Here is a 20,435-nt window from a genome sequence, read left to right as displayed (position 1 = left end):
ATGTTTGACTCGAAGGATGGTTTGGCAGTAAGCAAGTTCATGGAGTAACATCTTTGGTTCACAGACAGGTGAGTATCACATTCTTAGTCATGTACAAGGACTAGAATAAATTCAGATTAAATATAAATCAGTCCAGTACATTGAATTATATATTCTTTTGATGCATCACAATATAAAATATCAAAAGTTCATCAATTTACAGGGATCATGAGAGGATAATTAAGCTAATCTAACTATTACATGGCTGGTGTTGGGCAGATGGACAAAAGACTATTTGCTCACTAGCGTTGAGCATGTCATCGGGAGCAACATTTACAACATACAACTGAAGATAGTTGAAGAAATTTATGCAGACTTAATGATTGACAACTAATATCGGCTCTTAATCTCTGATTCATCAGCAGCAACTTCTCACTCATTCTTACAGCCAAGGCATCACAGCATGCATGCATGACACAGCAAGCCGGATAGTTTTTACAGAGGATTGACAATCTGCATTATCAAATGAACAATTTATAAAAGCCATTGTTATTTGGTAAGGAGCAGGTTGCAAGAAAATTTAGACACTCCTAATATGAAAAAATAATAATAATAAAAGTTGAAGAAAAAAATAGAAGTGCAAAGAAAACAATTGGAGAAATCAGTGAGGATAATAGATCACGTGTCCTTTAGCCCTACGATAAAAGGTACAAGGAAACTAAGAAAAATGAGATGAAATTATCAAAAGGGATCCTATAGCAAATAATATATATAAAAATATGGTGTTAAGTGAATCACATGGTATCGCATGATCCATGTCAACTTCACCAAATGAGACATGGCTATTAATGTTGTCGTTGAACAATCTTCATTTAGTGCAATTTTTTTCTTAAAAGAAAAATGTAAAATTCCAAATGCATTCGTGATGGGATACTACAGTTATTTAAGGTACAAAAAACTAAATGAGATATTACATACCTGCAAGGAGTTAACTATTAACACTCCATGGACAAACTAACACCTGTTTGTGGAGTGACTAGACAATAAATCACCCCCAAAAAAAGAGATCAGAAACTGATTCTTAAAACAATGGAAAACCAGCCGAGTGATCAGAAGTATAACAAGTCAAGTCCAAGATAGTATGGTCACGTCGATGATAACAAATGCTGAAAACCACCATGTCAAACTACGCAAATCTACGCCTTTCTTCCTGTACAACTCCCGTAAGTATACTATCTGATCCATTTCATAGCCACAAATGTATCCTTTTCCACAACGTGAAACTCACATTATAATAACGTAAGCCATTTATACAACCCGAGCCCATGTTCCACCACACATTGGACAGCCATGTACCCAGCGGCTGATCCACCAGACTTCCCGGTCAGTTGGACTAAGAGAAGGAGGAGCATCTGGTGAAGAAAAAGCAGAGGTCTGCCGCTGACATCTCACACACTGCACCACGTAAGTAAACAAAATCACGAATAGAAGATGAAGAAAAAATGAAAGACCAGGTAGAAGAATTTTAGAGTTGATAGATAGACTTTGAGGAGACCATTCAGTAGGATTACGATAACCATCGTAATGTCTTAGGCACATCCATGAACATTAAATGTATTGCAGCATGGGATATATGGACAACACACTTCTAAGAATAATGAATGCTCGATCTTTTAATTCACATAAAAATTAATGCAATAATCTTTTGAATTCCTTAATTGATCCAAAGATTTTAGAAGAAATTTTCTTGGGCCTGTATAAAACACAAACCGCCCAAATAACAAGCATTTATAAGTTATGTAACCTTTATACGCATTAGAGAGAAACCATATCAACAAATGAACAAGATTTATTTCCCAACCTTGTACCAGACCCCTTCAAGGCCAGTCTTCCATGTAGCAGTAACAACATCTCTTCGTGATCCCATTATGCCCAGATAACCTCCCAGGCCCACAGAAGTATTCAAGCCAAAAGCTGCATCTCTTTCAGACATTCTGCGCTTCCTAGGCCATAAACGATGAGTTCCATAATAGACATCAGAATGCTCCATTGAGCTGAAATCAAGTGGGTCAGAATTAACGAGTTTAGGTGCATCATTTGCACAATCTACATCTTCCTGATCAGACCAAGGTCCACCAAACATATTCCGTCTATGCCACTCTTCTGCTGGAGGGTGGAGTTCTAGTTCACGTAGAAGAAGACCAGCAGCATCTGCACCTCTAGGACGAGGCATATTCTGCAAATTACATTTGTTTGCAGGGAGCATAGGCAGAAAGGTTACACATGCAAATGAAATAAAAAAGGATCAAGATATAAAAGATTAACTTCTGATAATCAACAGTACCTACATACTCTAATCAACTTAGCTTTATCCGTAAATCAGTTATAAAATTTCATTCTATACAGGAATTCTCGTGTAAAACAAGGTAGCGATGCCACATGGAAGCCCAACTTAATTATTAACTTTTATATTGTCAAAGAAATTCATTAAGTAGCATAAAAAGAATGAGGTTATTTCATGATATATCAAGTATAACTAGCTTACATTGTCTCGGAGAAATAAGAAATTTAGAAGAAACAGAAAACCATTATGTACCTGCATATGAGGACCAAGGGATGCTTCCACAACCTCTGGCAGTACAGTATAGTTTCCATCAATATAATGCAGCCGAACCTGAATGTTGATGCTCCCCACTTGAGAGACTGGCAATGGGTGTTGCAGCCCAGCTGTTCTGCGGCAAAGATCCATAAGCATCATAAAAAGCACCTTGACCTGCACAGTACATGCATCAGAAAAATAAAATAACAACCTATAAATATACATCGTGTAAGACACAAAATTACACACAGACAGGAGTCTTCATACAAGTTGCAGTGTTTATTAATTTATACCTCTTCAAACGTATATCCCTGGCCAGCATTCCCACTACCCAATCTGGAACGACCAGAAGGTACTTCTTCAGCTCCTTTTGGCCCAGCTCGACCACTCTGACCATCATCAGACTTCACCACAGCAGGTTTTGCAATCTCCTCCACCTTGCCAGGGGCAGGAGTATTAGATTGAGGCTTTTGTGTATTTGCATCAGAAGTTCTATTTGCAGACCCCATATAACGAGGAAGTTGTGTTCGACGAAAGAAAAAGCAGAAGAGTAAAAGTTGGCATAGTCTGTGAAGGAAATGACAATCCCCAATAAGTCTAACTGCTGGTGTTCCAGGAAATGTTCCTGTATTGATGCTAATAGGCATAAATGTTGAAGGGCCACTGATGGGATTGGGAGTTGGATTGGAACCTCCCTCAGTTGTGTTGCTAATTTTGGCAATAGCCCCTTGCACCCAGGTTTGCAACTGGGCACTTCCCATAGAGCTGCTGGTCCCATTTTGACCTCCTGGAAATATTTTATTTATTTCAATTAGAGACATAAAATGAAAAACAACAATGATCAAGCTAGTGGAAATTTTTTTAAAGCATGTCAGGGTAGTATAGTTGATCATATTCTATAACCATTTGAAGAAAAGCACAGAAGCTATGCTTCTTGTTAGAATGTATGAAAAATATCCAATTATATCCAGACTGCTTCGGCAGAGTAATTTAGAGTACCTGGGATTAATTCATAATAGTTTCCCTATTTATATATATTCCTTAATTTGTTTCTTTAGTGGATTTCATTTAGGAATATAGAATCTAGAATGAGTATAAATATGAAATAGTGTTGTCTTTTCTATCAACTTAGATCAAATTAATACACAGCGAAAAGTTTATAACCTCTCATTTTCCTTCCTCATTACCAAAACCACCATAATTTTACCACTTCTAAAGTAGATCCATAATTACGCCACATTGAACTAGCTTAAAATATACAAGTACGGATCTATACATTTTTTTCAGTTAATTGAATAAGCAGAAAGAATAGGTTACTCCAAAGGCACCATAGCAATCTTGGTAAAAAGACACCCCAGAGGTTAAGCAAAAACAACCAAGAGGGTTGCCTAAAAGTTCTTTTCACCCTCTCCGTTGAAGGAGGTTACTCAACACGCATAACTGTAACAAAATATCTATATGGAGGCACAATATTGATCCTTGTATGTTTTGTGATTTTGTAAACAGTCCTCATAGTTTTGCTGGAAATAGGAACATTCAATGATTAAGAAGTAGCTTAGCTACTGTGTTTGGATAACTTATAGGAAATAGTGATATTTTAATAGTTCTAGATAGTAGCTATTTAGTACCTTTGAAATCATCATTATCATATATAGACAACCAGCCCCGCGGTAAGCTCACTCAAACAAAATTAGAAAATAAGATTTATTTCTATCGTCAAAGTTAAAAAAACTATTAGTCCCTATATTTTAAAAACTTTATCAATCAGAGAATGAGCTGAAAATTAAGAATAATGAACCTACAGGAGTGCATTCATAGTTTTTAAATCATGAGAACCAATTTTAAGATTCATAAATACAAATGGATATGCAGATCAATTTAAAACAAAATTATCAATTTATAAGTGTATACTGACCCTGACTTGTTGCAGGTGTTGCCGAACTTTGGGTAGGACTAGCAACCATATTTCGGTTGCTCCCAGTACCTGCAGTCACAGCATGACTTGCCAATGTGCGACAGAAACTAGCGTAACGTCTCAAACGGGTAATAAAATGTGAAGCCAAATCTAGAACTGAATCCACATAAGCCTGCAAAGCATTGAAACAAATAAGAAAACGGATTTAAAGAAACAAATACATTCAAATTCATAGTAGAAATACAGGCACTATCACGCTTGTATGTCTACATTTTTATTAAAAATAAGAAATAATGAATACAATTAAAAAATTTCATATAACTGTTACTACAATGAAAAATAATTTCTCAAATATAAAAAGTAAAATTGTAATAAAATATGTACACAAAAAATGTTATAAAAATAATTTACTTATTACTAATTGTTATATTTGTACCATAAAACCACTTTCAATCTCTCAGTATGACTCTTCGTTATGGGGAATTTCTTGTAGATCATAGAAACTAAAAAGTAGGTTAACAAATATAAGGTTAAGAAGGATAAAAGAGGTAAAAAAAATAAGTACATGAAAAAAACCAGTTACAAAAACTAATCTCCATCATTAATTGTCATAGATATGAAACAATAACATCTGAAAGAAGAGCAAGAGTAAGAAAACCGTATACAGACACATTCAAGTAGGTTGCCAAGCAGCTCTACAAGATGCATAATTATATGCAAGCATCTGTGCTTGTCTGTGACAACATAATAGTACACATAGCTATCACAAGAGAAACTAATAGCATATGCAGACACAGTAAACTTTTTCTGTGGGTGATCAGCTTGATTCATATGCAGAAATCAGACAATTTGCACTATTGCAGAAGACAATTAAATCCCCATTCAGCCACTCTTCTGCATTACTCAGATTTTTTAAGTAATTTTTAAATTTTTATAACTTTTCCTACGTCAAAATGAAGATGTAGATCCAGCACCTTAATTCTTCAAAGAGTGACACACATGGTTAGTGCTTTATTCCTTTGAACCATCCATCTCCAACAGTAAATGCATTTTCCAGTAAAGCCCTTTCCAACTGCCAAACACCATTTTCTACAATCACATAATCTATGTTGAGTCTGCTTCTTCTAGACTCTATGTTAATAAGTAACTGATGTTGGAGAGGGGGGGGGGGGGGGGGGGGGGGGGGGGGGGGGGAGGGGCGGGCATCCTGTTATGCAGGGACATAACATATGAAACATGTCAGCAGAAGAGGGAAAAGGGAGATATAAGAATCGAGAGATGGGTAGCAAGGAGGGCAGGGCGAATGAGGGAGGGTATACAATGTCTAGGGAATTGTTGGATGGCTGCTGCAAACAAGGCTAGTTCCTAGAATTTTCCTCTCAATTCTACAGCCATCCTTTTTGTTTGCTGTGAGATACATCATCTTTTCTGGTGTTCTTGCTCTTTCTGCTGCTGATAATCAATTTCAACCCCTCTTTGGTACTACCATGGCATCATCTCAATCACAGTTAACCCAACAGAGCACCTCCTTGATCACAGCCTCCGTTTCAGTCAGTTCTCGTGATTATTGACTAGTTAATTGTGCCATATTGATGATTATTGTATGTCAAGACTGTTATTTTTTTTATTACCAATGATATGCCTTATAATTTTTCAGTATTATTTTTGGTTTATAAGCATTCATATTTGTGTTGTGCAAAATGTATATCCTACTAGCATCCTGAAGGTTGGGTATTCAGCAACACTATCTAGAATTGACAAACCTAGCAAAGACCAAGCATAGCAAAATGATGTGTGCAAAAAGACAAGAGAAACACAACCAAATTACAAACTATATAATCTGATAAAGCAAATCAAGTAAGCAAGTTCCAAATTGTAACTAAAGCACACCTGAATACTAGGAATTAGCGCAGGTTCAACAGCCATTGTTTCAGGGTCAATGCTGGATAATGTTTCACCTGATGCTTGCCACGGCTCAGGAACTAAAGCTGAAGAATTTATCAAGGCAGACTCTATTCCTTTCCCAAGCATATCCAATAACAACCTAGCTTGCATATCCAGAACCATTGCCCTCACCTCTTGGGCATTTGATCCTTCCAGCAGCCTACACTTTATCCTGTCTAGACTCTGCAATCGTTTAGGACAAAGTTCAGTTAGCCAAAAAACAAAAGTCAATATTGTTTAGATTATAATAATAATAATTATAATAATAATAATAATAATTCTCCCATATTAAACACAATAAAAGCGGATCCAAAGCAGAACTTTAGGAAGCTTAAAAATCATTCAGACTGAAATCCACATGGACAATCAAAATTTTAAATTTATGGCAGTGAACCAACCCTTTCAACACCAGCACGTTCCCATTGACAAGTCACCAAGTATAATCTTCGCATATAAAGGTTAAGCCGAATAAATGGTGGAAGTCAAAGTTTGAACATGAAATACAAAATTTCCACTACCAAACTGATAAGGCTCTTAAGGTGTATGTTAGAAAAAAAGTTCAAAGGTAGAAGTTACAAAACAAGTTAGCAATAGTAGGCAGTTTATTGGTGGTTAGCGGAAGTTATTTAGTAGGTAGGGTTTATCTTTTAAGGAGGAAACTGTCCCTCCTGGCTGGTGGGTATTTTTCGTTTTAGAACAGGGCTTGTCTTGTGTATAAGGGATTTTTTTCCTTGGAAGTTATTGGATGTTTTATGTATTATGTTTTTTCCTAATTAAAGTGTGATCATACATTGTGCAGTAAGATTTGTGTGATAATTTCTTAAACTGAATTTGAATTCCGATTTCTTGTCTCCAAGAAACCTAACAATTGTTCCGACTTGCTAGATCAAAATCACCAAGAGAATCATGAAGAGTAGAGTGAGCACGGTAGAGAGGGTAATTGAGGAAATGAGGGAAGAATCTAGAGCCAACTTTCAAAGGCTCAGTGATATGATGGAAGATGTTATGCTCAAACTTAAGAATATTGAAACGGGGACTGAAGGAAGCAAAGGTTCTGTAAACGGGGATAGAGTGGGAAGAAGAGAAGAGATTGATGACGAATGGGAGGAAGACAAAAAGAGAATACCAGCGGGGGTGGATGAAAAAAGTGGAACTTCCTTCGTTTGAAGGAGGGGATCCAATTGGGTGGATATCTAGGGCTGAAAAGTATTTTTGAAGTCTAGGAGGTTTCACCCTGCGAGCGGATTATGTTGGCCTTCATCAGTATGGAAGGTGGAGGCAGTCATTGGTTCAGATTTTGGAAGAAGAAAACCAAAACTCCTACATGGGAGGAATTGACGGAAGCATTAATAAAGAAGGTTTTGAGGCATTGGTGTTTGAAAAATTGGCGGCTGTCAGACAAAAAGGTGAAGTGGAAGAGTACATACAAGAATTTGAGATGTTAGTGGTGGGACAAGCAGTGGACGCGACATATGATCAACTGATGGGATACTTTTTTGCGGGATTGCATGTTAATATTAGAAACCAGATTCGCCCGCACAATTCCAAGGATCTATTGAGAGCCATGGAGATTGCTGGAGATGTGGAAGGAGTTTCTAGTGACGTAAGGTCATATGAGAGGATAACAACTAGAAGTAATTTGTATCAAGGACGTTTTTAAGGGAGTGGGGGAGTGGTTTCTTGGGTAGAAACGTTAAAGAGGACTCAAACTGAATTGGGGAGTTCTAGTCATATTAGCAAGGTGAGCAGTTAGCATCCAGGAGAAAACAGAACAAGGGGATGGCAGAATTTACCCGACCCTGAATATATTAAGCGAAGAGAAGAAGGCCTATGTTTTCATTGTGGAGGACCATATAGTCCTCATCATAAATGTCCCAATAAGAACCTTCGGGTGTTAATTTTAGAGGAGAATGAAGAGGAAGAGGAACCTGAAAAAGAAGATAAGGATCAAAGATGAAGGGACCATTCATGATCAATTTCCAGATTTTCACCTTGAGAACAAGGTTTGTCGGAATCTGAAGAGTATTGATAAGGCTCTTAAGGTGTATGTTAGAAAAAAAGTTAGAAAAAAAGTTCGAAAATAAAAGTTACAAAACATGTTAGCATTAGTTAGCCAGTTTATAGGTAGGTGGTTAGCGGAAGTTGTTTAGTAGGGGTTATCTTTAAAGGAGGAAATGTCCCTCCTGGCTGGTGGGTATTTTTCGTTTTAGAACAGGACTTGTCCTGTGTAGAAGGGATTTTCTTCCCTTGGAAGTTATTGGATGTTTTCTGTACTATGTTTTTCCTAATTAAAGTGTGATCATACATTGTGCAGTACGATTTGTGTGATAATTTCTTAAACTGAATTTGAAAAATGGTTTCTTGTCGCCAAGAAACCTAACAAACACTTGCTGCTGGGTCCAAAATTCCATCTTACGTAGTATCCCAGAAAGATTCCACCCACAGTTAATACGGAACAATTTCTCTCTCACTACAGTTAATTGGAAAAGAATGAACCCCCTCTGAAACTAAAAATGAGAAATTCAAAAGAGGAAATTTTAGTAAAACTATTAAAACCAATGTCAAAAATGTTGAAAAGGTGATGGTTCAACAGTAACATACAGGACCATACTGTTGCCTGTGCTGAATAGAAGGGAGAGAATGGAAATCCGCATCCAAAACTGCAATAACGCTGTTAAGTGAAACTGAAACCAGGTAAAAAAAAGGGTCACTTGCTAATAGAGTACAAATATGAAACAGTAAGCTATATTCTCCTTTCTCTGGCAAAAACTAGACCAAAAAATAGCAAAAGATCTTGACAAGGAGAGCTGCCTTACCAATACCATCCTCAGCAGCACTCTGGGTGCAGCCCACAGCATCCCACCAATCAACTCCTACTAAAAGGCTCCACCAAAACCTGTTTTTGTAACAGATATTAGCACCAGGCAATCATGTAAAACATTGACAAAAAATCACAACTTCCACAACCAGACACAGTATTTATAATTGAAGCCGCTGCAACTTAATAAGAATATTAAGAAACAGTTAATATATCATATACTAGAAGGGATTAAGGAAATAACCTTTCAGCAATTGCACGTTCCCAAGTTGATGAATTGGCGTTTACTTGACTAATGGGAATAGAAGGAGGGAGAACTCTTATTATTCTCAATATTGTACAATTTTTGCTAGAGTCGTGCCAAACAGAAGCTGAACAACAGCTTGTTGAAGAAAAAGCCGGAGCAGCAATTGCAGAACCAACGTTAATCTGATAGTTGTCTACAGGTGTAAAATTTGGACCAGAAAAAACATGGACACCACCACGAAGAAAAGCAATAGCAATTTCACCACCGTGAGCAGAGTAAACAACCCGGGCAAGTGTCCTGACATCACTTGGAAGATCAAACGGATCAAAATTCACCCTTGTTGATTTGTCAGAACCAGACTCAGACACCTTTTGCACATCAGAAGCCATTCCAGTTGCAGGTGATTGATGGCTCTTGAAATCATTTGTTGGAGTTATACTCAGGTCCACTTTGGACTGCCAAACAGTTTGCATAGGTGATTGACCACCCATACTAGAAGTAGGGTTTCCAAATATAGGATGGAGAACAACATGCTGTAGAGATGATTCCCAACGTTGCACTCTCCACCCTGTAATTGATGGGCCCTCGTCTGGATCATATGGGGACATGTATTGCCCTGTACAGGTAAAATCAGATATACATCAATTTTTTAGTTCAATTATCTAAGCAGCACATAAAACCCTTACTGTAAAATCCTGACAAACTTTTCAATCACAGCCAGTATTGTCACACCATAGAGGACCAAGAAGGTAAGACAGGTATAGGTGCAATTTTAGGCGGATCTAAGCTAAGGTTGCCCAGGCATGAACAATGATACATTGGAAACACTGTTAGAAGGAAGGAACTTGATAATGCTTTATCCAGTCCATTATCATTTTATGTAACATTTCTTTTCTTTTAAATTAGGGATGCTTATTTTGATTCACACCAGATTAAGTAGATTTTAAATGACAAAATATGACTTTAACGACAATAAAAGAAAACTTAAATGTGCTTTACTTTCAAATCCCACACTGTAAGAGCTGACTTGGTCAAACAACTGTAATCTTTAAAATGCATAGAGTAAGAATTTTCACTTCAACAAAGACCACAATATTATTGAAAGGAAGCCTTAAACCAAAAAGTATACAACAGAAATATAAGGGATTGAAACATTATCATTGTATATATTCACATCAGAATCATCTTCATACCCTCAACTATCACAACAGCTATCACTGAACCAGCACGAGTTGGATCAAAGGCTACTGCTGTTACACCAGAACCCCATGTAGTAGTTGCTGCAGATTGAGCTGCAGCTTCAGGACTCACATACGCTGAAAAATTTGAAACTGGTGAGCAATAGAGAGGTACAGCATCAAGAAGGTTTTGGTCTGTCTGTTTTTTCCCTTGCTTAGCTTCAGATAATAGATAATCCTGCCAGCTAAATAAATATGCAGCTAAAGGTGCAAAACCAGCCCAGTTGGGTGGGCTAAGAGGTGGGACGGCACAAGTGGTACTTGTCTTTGGAGCTACCTGGAAACCATTTCCAGGCCCAGGTGTGACCTCCCAAACTACAATGGTGGACGGATTAACAATTGGTACACCTGCTACATGCATGGCACCACTGTCTGTAATGATAGCATCACCAGCCATAATCCCACTGGGCCCACAACCCAAAAGTCCTTTACTAGTGCAAAACCACTTTGGTGTAGTGTCATTCTTACTAGGAGGCCACTGGGACCAGTGAAGTTGAACTGAGCCCGATGAGAACACTGAACAAACACACAGAAAATTGGGCCATCTAGCTGGGGGAAAAAACAATAGCACACATTAGTTGCATAAGCATAGGACTATTTAATACATAAATCTTACAATAATTTAAAACAATATCAAATGAATAAGCAACAAATATGGAAGACTTGCTCACAATCCTTTCTTAAATGCCTGAACACAGCAAATGGAAATTGATTTCTTTTTTGTTTGTGAGAAAGTAAGTTCTATCTAAACATCTCTTTGAGAAGAGTGTCTCTGCATAAGTGCAATGAGCTGATATTTTCACCAAGCTTCACTCGCCTACTAGAGTGAATTACTTTAGACATTATTAGGTAGTTAGACCAGTAAATCAGTTACTAAGACAGCTGTTTCTGTGAGGTCTGCATATGGGCCTCTTGTAACAGTTTGTAACAACTTCTCATGACGCCAGATTATCTTCTCCCTCTCCCTTTCTCAATTTCACATTTCAATTCTATCACTAAGCAGGGAAAACTTATTGGCAAAAAGTCAAACAATATGAAAAAGCTACATCTATCTATCTATCTATAAATATATATATATATATATATATATATATATATATATATATATATATATATATATTACCACTAGCAACAAACAAAATTGTTCTGGAACAAAAAACAAAAAATCAATCAGAGCCAATAAGCATGTAGCTCGATTGGAAATAGCCTGAATTTTGTGGCTTGGGCATGATGTCAACAGTTCAACCATCTAGCAGAGCAACTATCCCCCTACTCCTGTGCTTAGACTTCCAATTTATACAAGAGAAGTTAAACCAAATAGAACGAAAAGAGAATAACTGACCTGAAGTTTGAGATTGCTGTGAAAGAAACTTTTCCTCAAACGTCGACTTCGCATTGGCGGGAGCACTTGATTTAGATGATAGCCACCTATACTATTAATTCAAAAAGTAATTGATTCAGATTAAAAATAAAGTAACCAATAATAAATTGAACAGACATGGTTCTAATAGTCTGACAAACAATGCTTGAGTTCTTTTCCGAAAAAAAAAATGGATCCATGTTATAATTTGAAACTATGGTCTATCTTACTGAAAAATGATAGGAGACACACATATGGAAACAACTTGCTCAGAAGTTCAATCATTGAAAAACCATGTTTCAAAACAACCAAACCAGAAAGATAGATAGAGAGAGAATCCCTATCCTTTGAATAACTAAATAAATTTGAGGATAAAATTAGATAAATAAAAATAGAACTAGACTTTATCAAAAGAAATGTACATGGAATTTGAACATATCAGTAGAAGACTAGCTAACATTATACCGGAGACACCCCTGATAACCACTTTGTTACAACTGCAATATCTTGCCGCCACTCATGCTCACGCTGCCAACAGCTAGTATCATGGACAAGATTAGCTGGCCCCTGAATGGAAAAACAATGTCAGAAACAAATATCCAACATAAGCAAATATGTGAAAAAATAGAGAAACGATGAACAGGCAGAGGTGGGCAAATGGCTGATGAAATATAATAAATTGAAAGAGGTGCTACAACATCTCCAAAGTGAGAAAGTGGGTATATGTAAGAAAGTAAAAGTGTATCCACAATTGATTATAACTGAAGTACCTTTCAAATTACCCCACTCCAAATCAGTGGTGGATACTCCCAAACTTTCCCACTTTAGAGGATTCAAATACTCAAGAATGCGTGATAGGCACATAAATTGAGAAGCCCTAGGATAAAGCTCACTTACTTGAGAAGGTTGAGTCCAAATAGTTACCCTCCCATGGAAATTTGCAATCAGCAATGCACGTGGACAAGAGGTTGGGGACCATTCGATGAACTGGACAGAATCACGAGGCGAATCTACAGAAGTCATAAATACAAATAATTAAAATTCCAAAAGAATACAAACAAAAAAGATCACGTTAAGGCATAGCTCTAAGTCTTTTTTTAATCTAGTCTAGGATAAGCTGATCAGGGACATAAAAAGATTATCCCTTTGGAGGAATCAAAGAAGCCTTCACTAAGACAGTATGTATGTGTTGCAATTTTACATAGAAAACGAATACGACTATAAAATAGAAAACAGGAGATGTCATACAACAAGTTTCTAAGTTTAAATATACGGGATTGATACTACCAAATAATGGAGAAATAAATGGAAATGTCACATAATATACAAAGAGAGTGGCTAAGCATACACATATATAATCCAATCTTTGCATGTGCTTGCCTGAGATGCAAAAGAGATTATCCATCAAAAGGATTAGTGACAAAAACAGGTCACGATAGATGGTATTACTTTGGTATCATGTTGAGAAGAGAAAAACAGAATGAAATATACTGATAATGAAGATGTAAAATTGTAAGGAAAAAAATTGACATCTAATGAGAGATATTGGGTACGATAATTTCCCATCAAATCATATAATATTTCTCTGTTTAATGAGTTCATAAAACTGCTTCTGTTGTACCTAGTATATGTCATAGGCAACAGCCTTTTTTCTGATTTCTCAGAGTTGTATTTTCAATTCCTCATATGTGTGTGTAAAAAGATCAGTGAAGTGTGAGGACACGCTGATTTTCAAATCCAGCAAAAAGCTTGTTCGCTTAACAATCAAATCCCACACTCCATTATTTTTCCTAATGAACAGCTATTCCATATTCCCCCAAGATTGGATAAGTTATGTGCTAGAGCTATTAAATATATTTTCTAAGGATACTCCCATCTTCAGAAAGGCTATAAATGTTACTCTCCAAAGTCAATAAGGTATTTCATGTTTGTTAATGTTGCCTCTTTTTGAAGAGCCTGCTTTCTTCTTTACCTCCACACAAGAAGTTGTCTCCCTCCAGAAGGTGCTACATGTTCCTTCTTTCCAATTTGTGTTATACACCCCAGAAGAAAATCAACCTAATTCTCCTACAAGTAGTCCTCCTGCAGTTGTTCCATCCCCTCCCCTAGTATATCTCAACTACATATACAAAGAAATGATCCAACACTTAAGAAAATAAAGAACAAGAGAAAACATATTGAGAGCTTGAAAAGGTCTCCCTTAGGTGGTTCATTTATATAGAGCACATGTGTGACACAATAATGAGAATGGAAAAGTGTACAAAACAAGTAGTCCTGGGTACATAGAGGTACTAAAAACAGCTTTTGAATAAAGCTTACAAGCCTACTTTGAAGCTATTCTACTTAGCCTACTATGAACCTATTCTAGCACCTAAAAACTCTCCTTACTCATGTCCTTCACCATTAGACAACCTTATTGCAAAGCCTGGTAATGGTAATTGTTGACTAGCCCATTGCCCTTAGGATAGGTATTCAATCTAATAAAAAAATCATTCCTATTTTCAATTTATTGAGTTATCACCATTTATCTCCTTCCAATTTCTCCTTTCTTTTCTATCTATCTTTTTCCCATTGTGGCTATAAATGTGAATGCATCAATTCATCATCCTAGATGGCAACAAGCCATGATTGATGAAATACAGGCTCTTGAGCACAGTGGTATATAGGATCTAGCTCCTCTTCCTCCTCACAATCAAACATATTTTGTCAATGCGTTTAAACCATTAAAGTTGGGCCTAATAAAAGTTGATCATCTCAAAGCTAGGTTGGTGGCTAAGGGATGCACTCACATCTTTGGCCTTGATTATGGTGATACCTTCTATCATGTGAACAAAATCACCATTGTTTAGCTTTTATTGCCATGATTGTCATTCGTCACTGGCCATTTTATCAACTTGAAATTAAAACAGTCGCTCTTTATGGAAAGCTTTTAGAGGATATTTAAATGGAGAAATCTCCTACATTGTTGCTCAAGGAGAACCTCGCTTAGCTTGCAAATTGTCAAGATCTCTCCATGAACTCAAACAATTTCCTCGAGCTTGGTTTGGGAATTTTAGTCATGTGGTACAGATTTTGGGCCATGACAAAGTGAAGCAAATCATTCAATGTTCTATTGGCATGCTTCTCCCAGGTAATGTGTCTACCTAGTTGTTTATGTTAATGACATAGTGATTACAAGGAATGATGCCAATAAAATTTTCACAATTGGAAATGCATGTATTCAACCACTTTCAAACCAAAGATCTTAGTTGCCCATAATACTTTCTTGGTATTGAGTTGACTCGATCAAAGGAAGGCAAGGAAAAAGACAGAAAGCATAAACATACCTAGTTTCTAAAAATATACTCCTATGAGCATTGGGTCCGTAGGGGAAGCACTTTCTTGTTAGGTTCTTGATACAATGTTGAGAGAAATAGTAACAACAAATCACAGAGGATGATATCTCTTTGGTACCATGTTGAGAAGAGAGAAACTGAGAAGGAATATAATGCACTTCATGTGGTGGGTACTATCATATCTCCCTATTTAGTGTAACTAAATCATATTTCTAACACAATCAATTCATATCTCAAACATTATTCCTAAATGCATTCTTTTTACAAACATATTGTTAAAACATGTGTTATAAAAGTAAATGCAAATAATTATTATTATAAAAAATAATTTTTATTTATTTCATAAGAATTTCTTTATTATAAATAGTTCTTTTAGTTTCAAAAAATGATTAAGTTAAAAAAAATCCAAATAAAAAACGGCCAAATTTTAAAAACACTCACTTAAATGGTAAAATTGGTAAGATAATTACTTTAATTTTTTTTTTAAAAGTTATTAAGGGTAAAATTGAAAAACGAAATGTGTACACCAAAGGGTGAATCCCCTTTATATAACAGTATAGAAGTATACACAATTTTAATTGAGGAGTCAGGAGATGAAATTCACTCCAAATATTAGCCGTGTATATAAACTTTGAAACCAAAGGGTTTAACTTGACTAGGAGGATAACAGAGTACATGCATTGCCATTCTAGCAAGCAACAAGAGGAAAGTGGAAGTACAGATGGGAAAATATGTCATAGCATTGTTTTCTCAGCTTAATATCTATGATTAATATTACAAAATTATGGGGAAAAGATAGGATTTATTTGTTATCATAAAGTACAAATTAAGCTTAATGGAAAATTTTATCATATTACTATATGTTCAACCATACTCCATGGTAGTGAACGCTGGACCTCAGAGTCAAGAGAGAAAAAAATGGAAGGAAAAGAAAACGTGTGACACTAATTGAAGAAAATATCATAGAAAGATGGTTAAGGTGATTTGGACATGTGCAGCAAACTGGAAGGACACATAACAGTATATTACATAATACTCCTAAAATGGTATCATGTCACAACAGTATGTGATAGGATATAAGGTTACAGATGTTGTTAGGGGTTGGAAGGTATACGAGAGAAGAAGAAAGTATATGAGAGAAGAAGAAGGGCACCGAACGGTGGAAGGCAGGCAGAGGTTGAGCCAAACGGTGGAAGGCAGTGAGGGAGAAGAAGGGCACCGAACGGTGGAAGGCGAAGAGAGGTCAAGCCGAAAGGTGGAAGGCGATGAGGGAGAAGAAGAAGGGCACCGAACGGCTGAAGGTGGTGAGGGCTCGAGCCGAACAGTGGAAAGAGGTGAAGAATTGGAGTCGATCAGTTGAAGAGTTACTCGGTTGAAGAGTTACTCGGTTGAAGAGTTACTATCCTAACTGTTGTAGCAGTTAGGATGGGCGGGAAATATTTAGTAATAATTATAGTAAATATAGCTATATCCTAGGGAAATATTCAATATAAGATAATTATAGTAAATAGAGCTATATATTCAGTATAAGATAATTATAGAAAATAGAGCTATATTCTAGGGAAATATTCAGTATAAGATAATTATAGTAAGTAGAGCTATATTCTAGGGAAATATTTAATATAAATAAAACTAGATGCTATTGTTAGGGTTATGTTTTGATTATTGAGTTTGTTAACAGGCGGTTACAGTTCTGTGAGGGAGGTTATGCTCCCAACTATCCTTGTTTTGTGAGGGAGGTTATGCTCCCAAATATCCTTTGTTTACAGAATTCTATTACCATCAATAAGAGAAATTCATTCTTTCGTTATCTTTTCTGCCTACTGTGATCATGGTTAATTAGGTTTCCTACTAAAGAACCTAACCGTATGTTACATTATAGTCCTACAATGGTATCAAGGTCTATCCTAAATTACCCTTTGAAATCATGTCCAAGAGAGACAATTTCAGAGACTAGCCATTAATAACTATTACAACAACGAGAAAATTAAAAGAGTGATCAAATGTCAAAAAAAGTGATTTTGAAAAGATTATCCAGATCAAGGATCTCCCGTTACTGGTTTAATTTCACTTATTAAAGTGCTACAATAACTAAAAATTACGAGAGGTAAACGTGACGATCTTAACTCAAACTGTATAAAATAAAAAAAATTGTGTTACTATTAGTTGACGCCAAATAATAGTGCATAGCCTTGTATAGTATAAGCTATATGCTAGGAACGCACAAGAACTTCAAAAAATTCACCAGTCTAAGACTTCACAGTTGCTCAGGCTGCTTTGGTATTAGATACATCATGCGGCAAAGCTGAAGGATCCAAGGTTACCAAATGAAGCAATGACATCAAAATACCTGCTATGACATTGAACACTGCACATTCAGTCGGCCTCTCTGGGATCACAATATGTATAGGGATCCAAAATGGTGGATTAGTCGTTGAACTACATTAAAAAGAAAAACACTAATAAGCACTACAAATTAGACATAAAACCAAACACACAAGTGCCAGCAAACCAATGAAATGAGCAAAAAATTCATGAATGAGCAGGCAAGAGAACATCTGTTCTAGTTTGTAAAAATAAAGTTATGTTTGAGCTAAGGAAAACTATAGATGAACCTTTTAATAAATGATATGGGAAAATTAAGTGAACCTAACCAAGAACTTGAATGAGACATGCATTTCAGGGTACATTCGAAATTCAGGTCATTTAAACAAAATGGTCTGTTCAGAGCTTTTTTTCTTTTACTAATTTTGTATGCTTATTAGAAGCTATGGTTTATGAAGACTATTTTTTCATTTTTTTTTCAATAATGCAATTTTAGAAATTTAGTATTTTTATTGCATTAGGAGTCTTCATTAAATGTTGGCTGTGAATTTTTCCAGTCTTTCATTGCCAAATTTGCCAGCCAACAAATAAGGAAACTAGATGAGCAGAGAAAGATATTATATAAGCCCACTATAGAAACATGTTCAAAGACACTGTTAAAAATGTTAAAAGATAAATTCACAACATATCTGCTAAGTACATTTAGGTATCCATAATCAACAAAGAAACAAGTAGATCAGAAAGTTTTGAGATGTCTGTCAGCTAAACTAATGTGTTTATTACAACTTATTCAGACTTGTTGTAAGATAGAAATACTTGTTTAAGTGTTTTAGAGAACTTATGATATGCTTATACATTGTTTTCAGCATATTTCAATAAGCTCCATAATAGCTTACAAAAAAAATTTACAACTTCAATAAAAACAGTTTAACCATAATTTCTCTTTGATTATTAAGACAACTTGTACCTAAGTGTTTTTATGCCAACTACTTATTCAATAAGTACTTTAACTAAGCTATTTACCCACACGCTAAGTCTAGTTGACTTTAACAATAAAATAAATCTCCAAAACAAGTCTCACAATCTTATCAATTCTATTGATTCTTCAGCAGTTCTGCTCGTGTTCCTGTCATCCATATGAACAGAAAGTCCTGTCCTTGATTTAATGTATAGAACACACCCAATGATTTGGAAACATGTTCATATGAGGAAAAAAATCAAGAAACCTTGGAATTCTTGCACACGTTTCTGCTGCACAAGCTATAGCATTAAGTTTTCCACACCAGGAAACAGCACTGCAGAAAAACAAGTAAGAAAAAAGAAAAAATGTTAGCACAAGGATGTTGTGATATAATACGCCCACGGCCCATCCATCAGCACATGCATGAAAAAATCAACAGAAGAGGTGACTACGAGCTACATCAGTAACCGTGTTTTTACCCCCAACTCCCTATCATGCACTACGTTTGAAAAGAAAACTTTTCCACGATCACTTTCATGAGGAAAAAGAAGGTAGAGCAAATTAAATTTCCCCGGAAATTAAAATCAACTTACGCACTTAACTTCCATAGAACCACTCATATAATTCTCTTAAAGTTGATTGTGGGAGAAGTTCAGTCAACACATCCTCCTTATTTTTCATTTCTCACAAGTGCTTACAGATCACTATCACACTAAAAAAGTAAGCCTCCCATTCACAGCATCCCCTAGCCAAATAAAAGAATCAACCAAAACACTAATTCGAACTAAAACCAGTTGAATTTCGAATCACTGACCTAAAATTGCGACACAGTTCAGGAACGCTCATCTTATGCAGCAAATTGGACCTAGGTTGCTTAAGCCTGATGGAGAAAACGATGGCGGGGTTGAGCGAATCCTCCTCCATGGGGACCGGTCGTTTTTCCTCTGGTCCAACCTCTTTCTCTTCGGTGGTGGTGGTGGCAGCGACGACCACGGCGGCGGAATCAGTTTTGTCGGGAGGCTTGGGCGTGTCTTGGGGTTGGGGCAGAGACTGAGCGACGGGCTCGGCCTCTGGGTCCTTTGTCCCAGCAATTTGATTCATTAGGAAAAGCCCTAATTTTTATATGAGAGAGAAAGAAATGAGAGTTGGGTTAGTGGTAGAAAGTCGCAATTGAAGGCGACAGATAGCACTGTTGGAAATGTAGAGAGAGAAATGTGGAGAGAGTGGGGTTAGTGGGAAAAGGGGAAGAAACAGAGGGAGAGAGTTTGGGATTTTGATTTGTTTAATAAAGGGAGATTGTGATAGGGTGAGTGATCTGGGGTTAGGGTTTTTGTGCTGGGCATGTGGTGGACAAAGCAAACCCGGTGATTCTCCAGAGTAACAAAGAAAGCAAGTAACATAGAAAGAAAGAAAGAAATTGTTTTTCTTTTGTTTTTTCTTCCGAGTTATGGTGGCGGCAACTTTTTGCTTTTTTACCTTTTCGGGTGTTGATTGAGGTTGTCTCTGTTGTGAGATAAACAACGATTGAATGAGATGTTTTTGATGGTGTCTGTGTGGGCTGCTGCTTAAAAGAGTGAGTTTCTCTTCTTCAATAAAGAAATTTCCAGAAATCTTAGAAACTCAGGGTTTGTTGTTCCTATACTTTATTTCTGGACTTTTGAATCTGAAGAGGATAATCTGTCTGAATTTTTCTTTTCCTTTTTGTACCAGTGAG

At 36.4% G+C, this 20,435-nt stretch overlaps 1 protein-coding gene across 2 annotated transcripts; it reads right to left on the bottom strand.

The window, feature by feature from the left end:
• Nucleotides 1-90: 90 nt before the first annotated feature.
• On the bottom strand, nucleotides 91-20,213 carry LOC108342412 (mediator of RNA polymerase II transcription subunit 16). 2 transcript variants are annotated; one of them, XM_017580187.2, is made up of 17 exons: nucleotides 19,536-20,213; nucleotides 18,987-19,055; nucleotides 17,786-17,874; nucleotides 12,998-13,110; nucleotides 12,566-12,667; nucleotides 12,083-12,173; nucleotides 10,696-11,289; nucleotides 9,500-10,118; nucleotides 9,254-9,333; nucleotides 9,039-9,121; nucleotides 6,384-6,620; nucleotides 4,494-4,665; nucleotides 2,872-3,365; nucleotides 2,576-2,752; nucleotides 1,841-2,215; nucleotides 958-1,434; nucleotides 91-492 (listed from the first exon to the last, which is right to left on the bottom strand). In XM_017580187.2, exons 1-16 carry the CDS (start codon nucleotides 19,820-19,822, stop codon nucleotides 1,288-1,290), a joined length of 3,729 nt encoding a protein of 1,242 aa, XP_017435676.1. In that variant the 5' UTR covers nucleotides 19,823-20,213; the 3' UTR covers nucleotides 91-492; nucleotides 958-1,287. The 2 variants fall into 2 exon arrangements, with proteins under 2 accessions (XP_017435676.1, XP_052727972.1); XM_052872012.1 differs by lacking the exons at nucleotides 17,786-17,874; nucleotides 18,987-19,055; nucleotides 19,536-20,213 and adding an exon at nucleotides 13,449-13,467.
• Nucleotides 20,214-20,435: the final 222 nt, after the last annotated feature.

Source organism: Vigna angularis, chromosome 1 (assembly GCF_016808095.1).
Source record: "Vigna angularis cultivar LongXiaoDou No.4 chromosome 1, ASM1680809v1, whole genome shotgun sequence".
NCBI lineage: Eukaryota > Viridiplantae > Streptophyta > Magnoliopsida > Fabales > Fabaceae > Vigna > Vigna angularis.
This window is presented reverse-complemented; position numbering and strand designations above follow the sequence as displayed.

Excerpts from the sequence above, each read along its gene's own strand:
- LOC108342412 (XM_017580187.2), bottom strand. The coding sequence starts at position 19,822 with ATGAATCAAATTGCTGGGACAAAGGACCCAGAGGCCGAGCCCGTCGCT. Across the intron at positions 19,056-19,535 it reads GAACTGTGTCGCAATTTTAG|TGCTGTTTCCTGGTGTGGAA; the intron begins GTCAGTGATTCG and ends GTTTTTCTGCAG. Across the intron at positions 11,290-12,082 it reads ACAGCAATCTCAAACTTCAG|CTAGATGGCCCAATTTTCTG; the intron begins GTCAGTTATTCT and ends TTTTTCCCCCAG.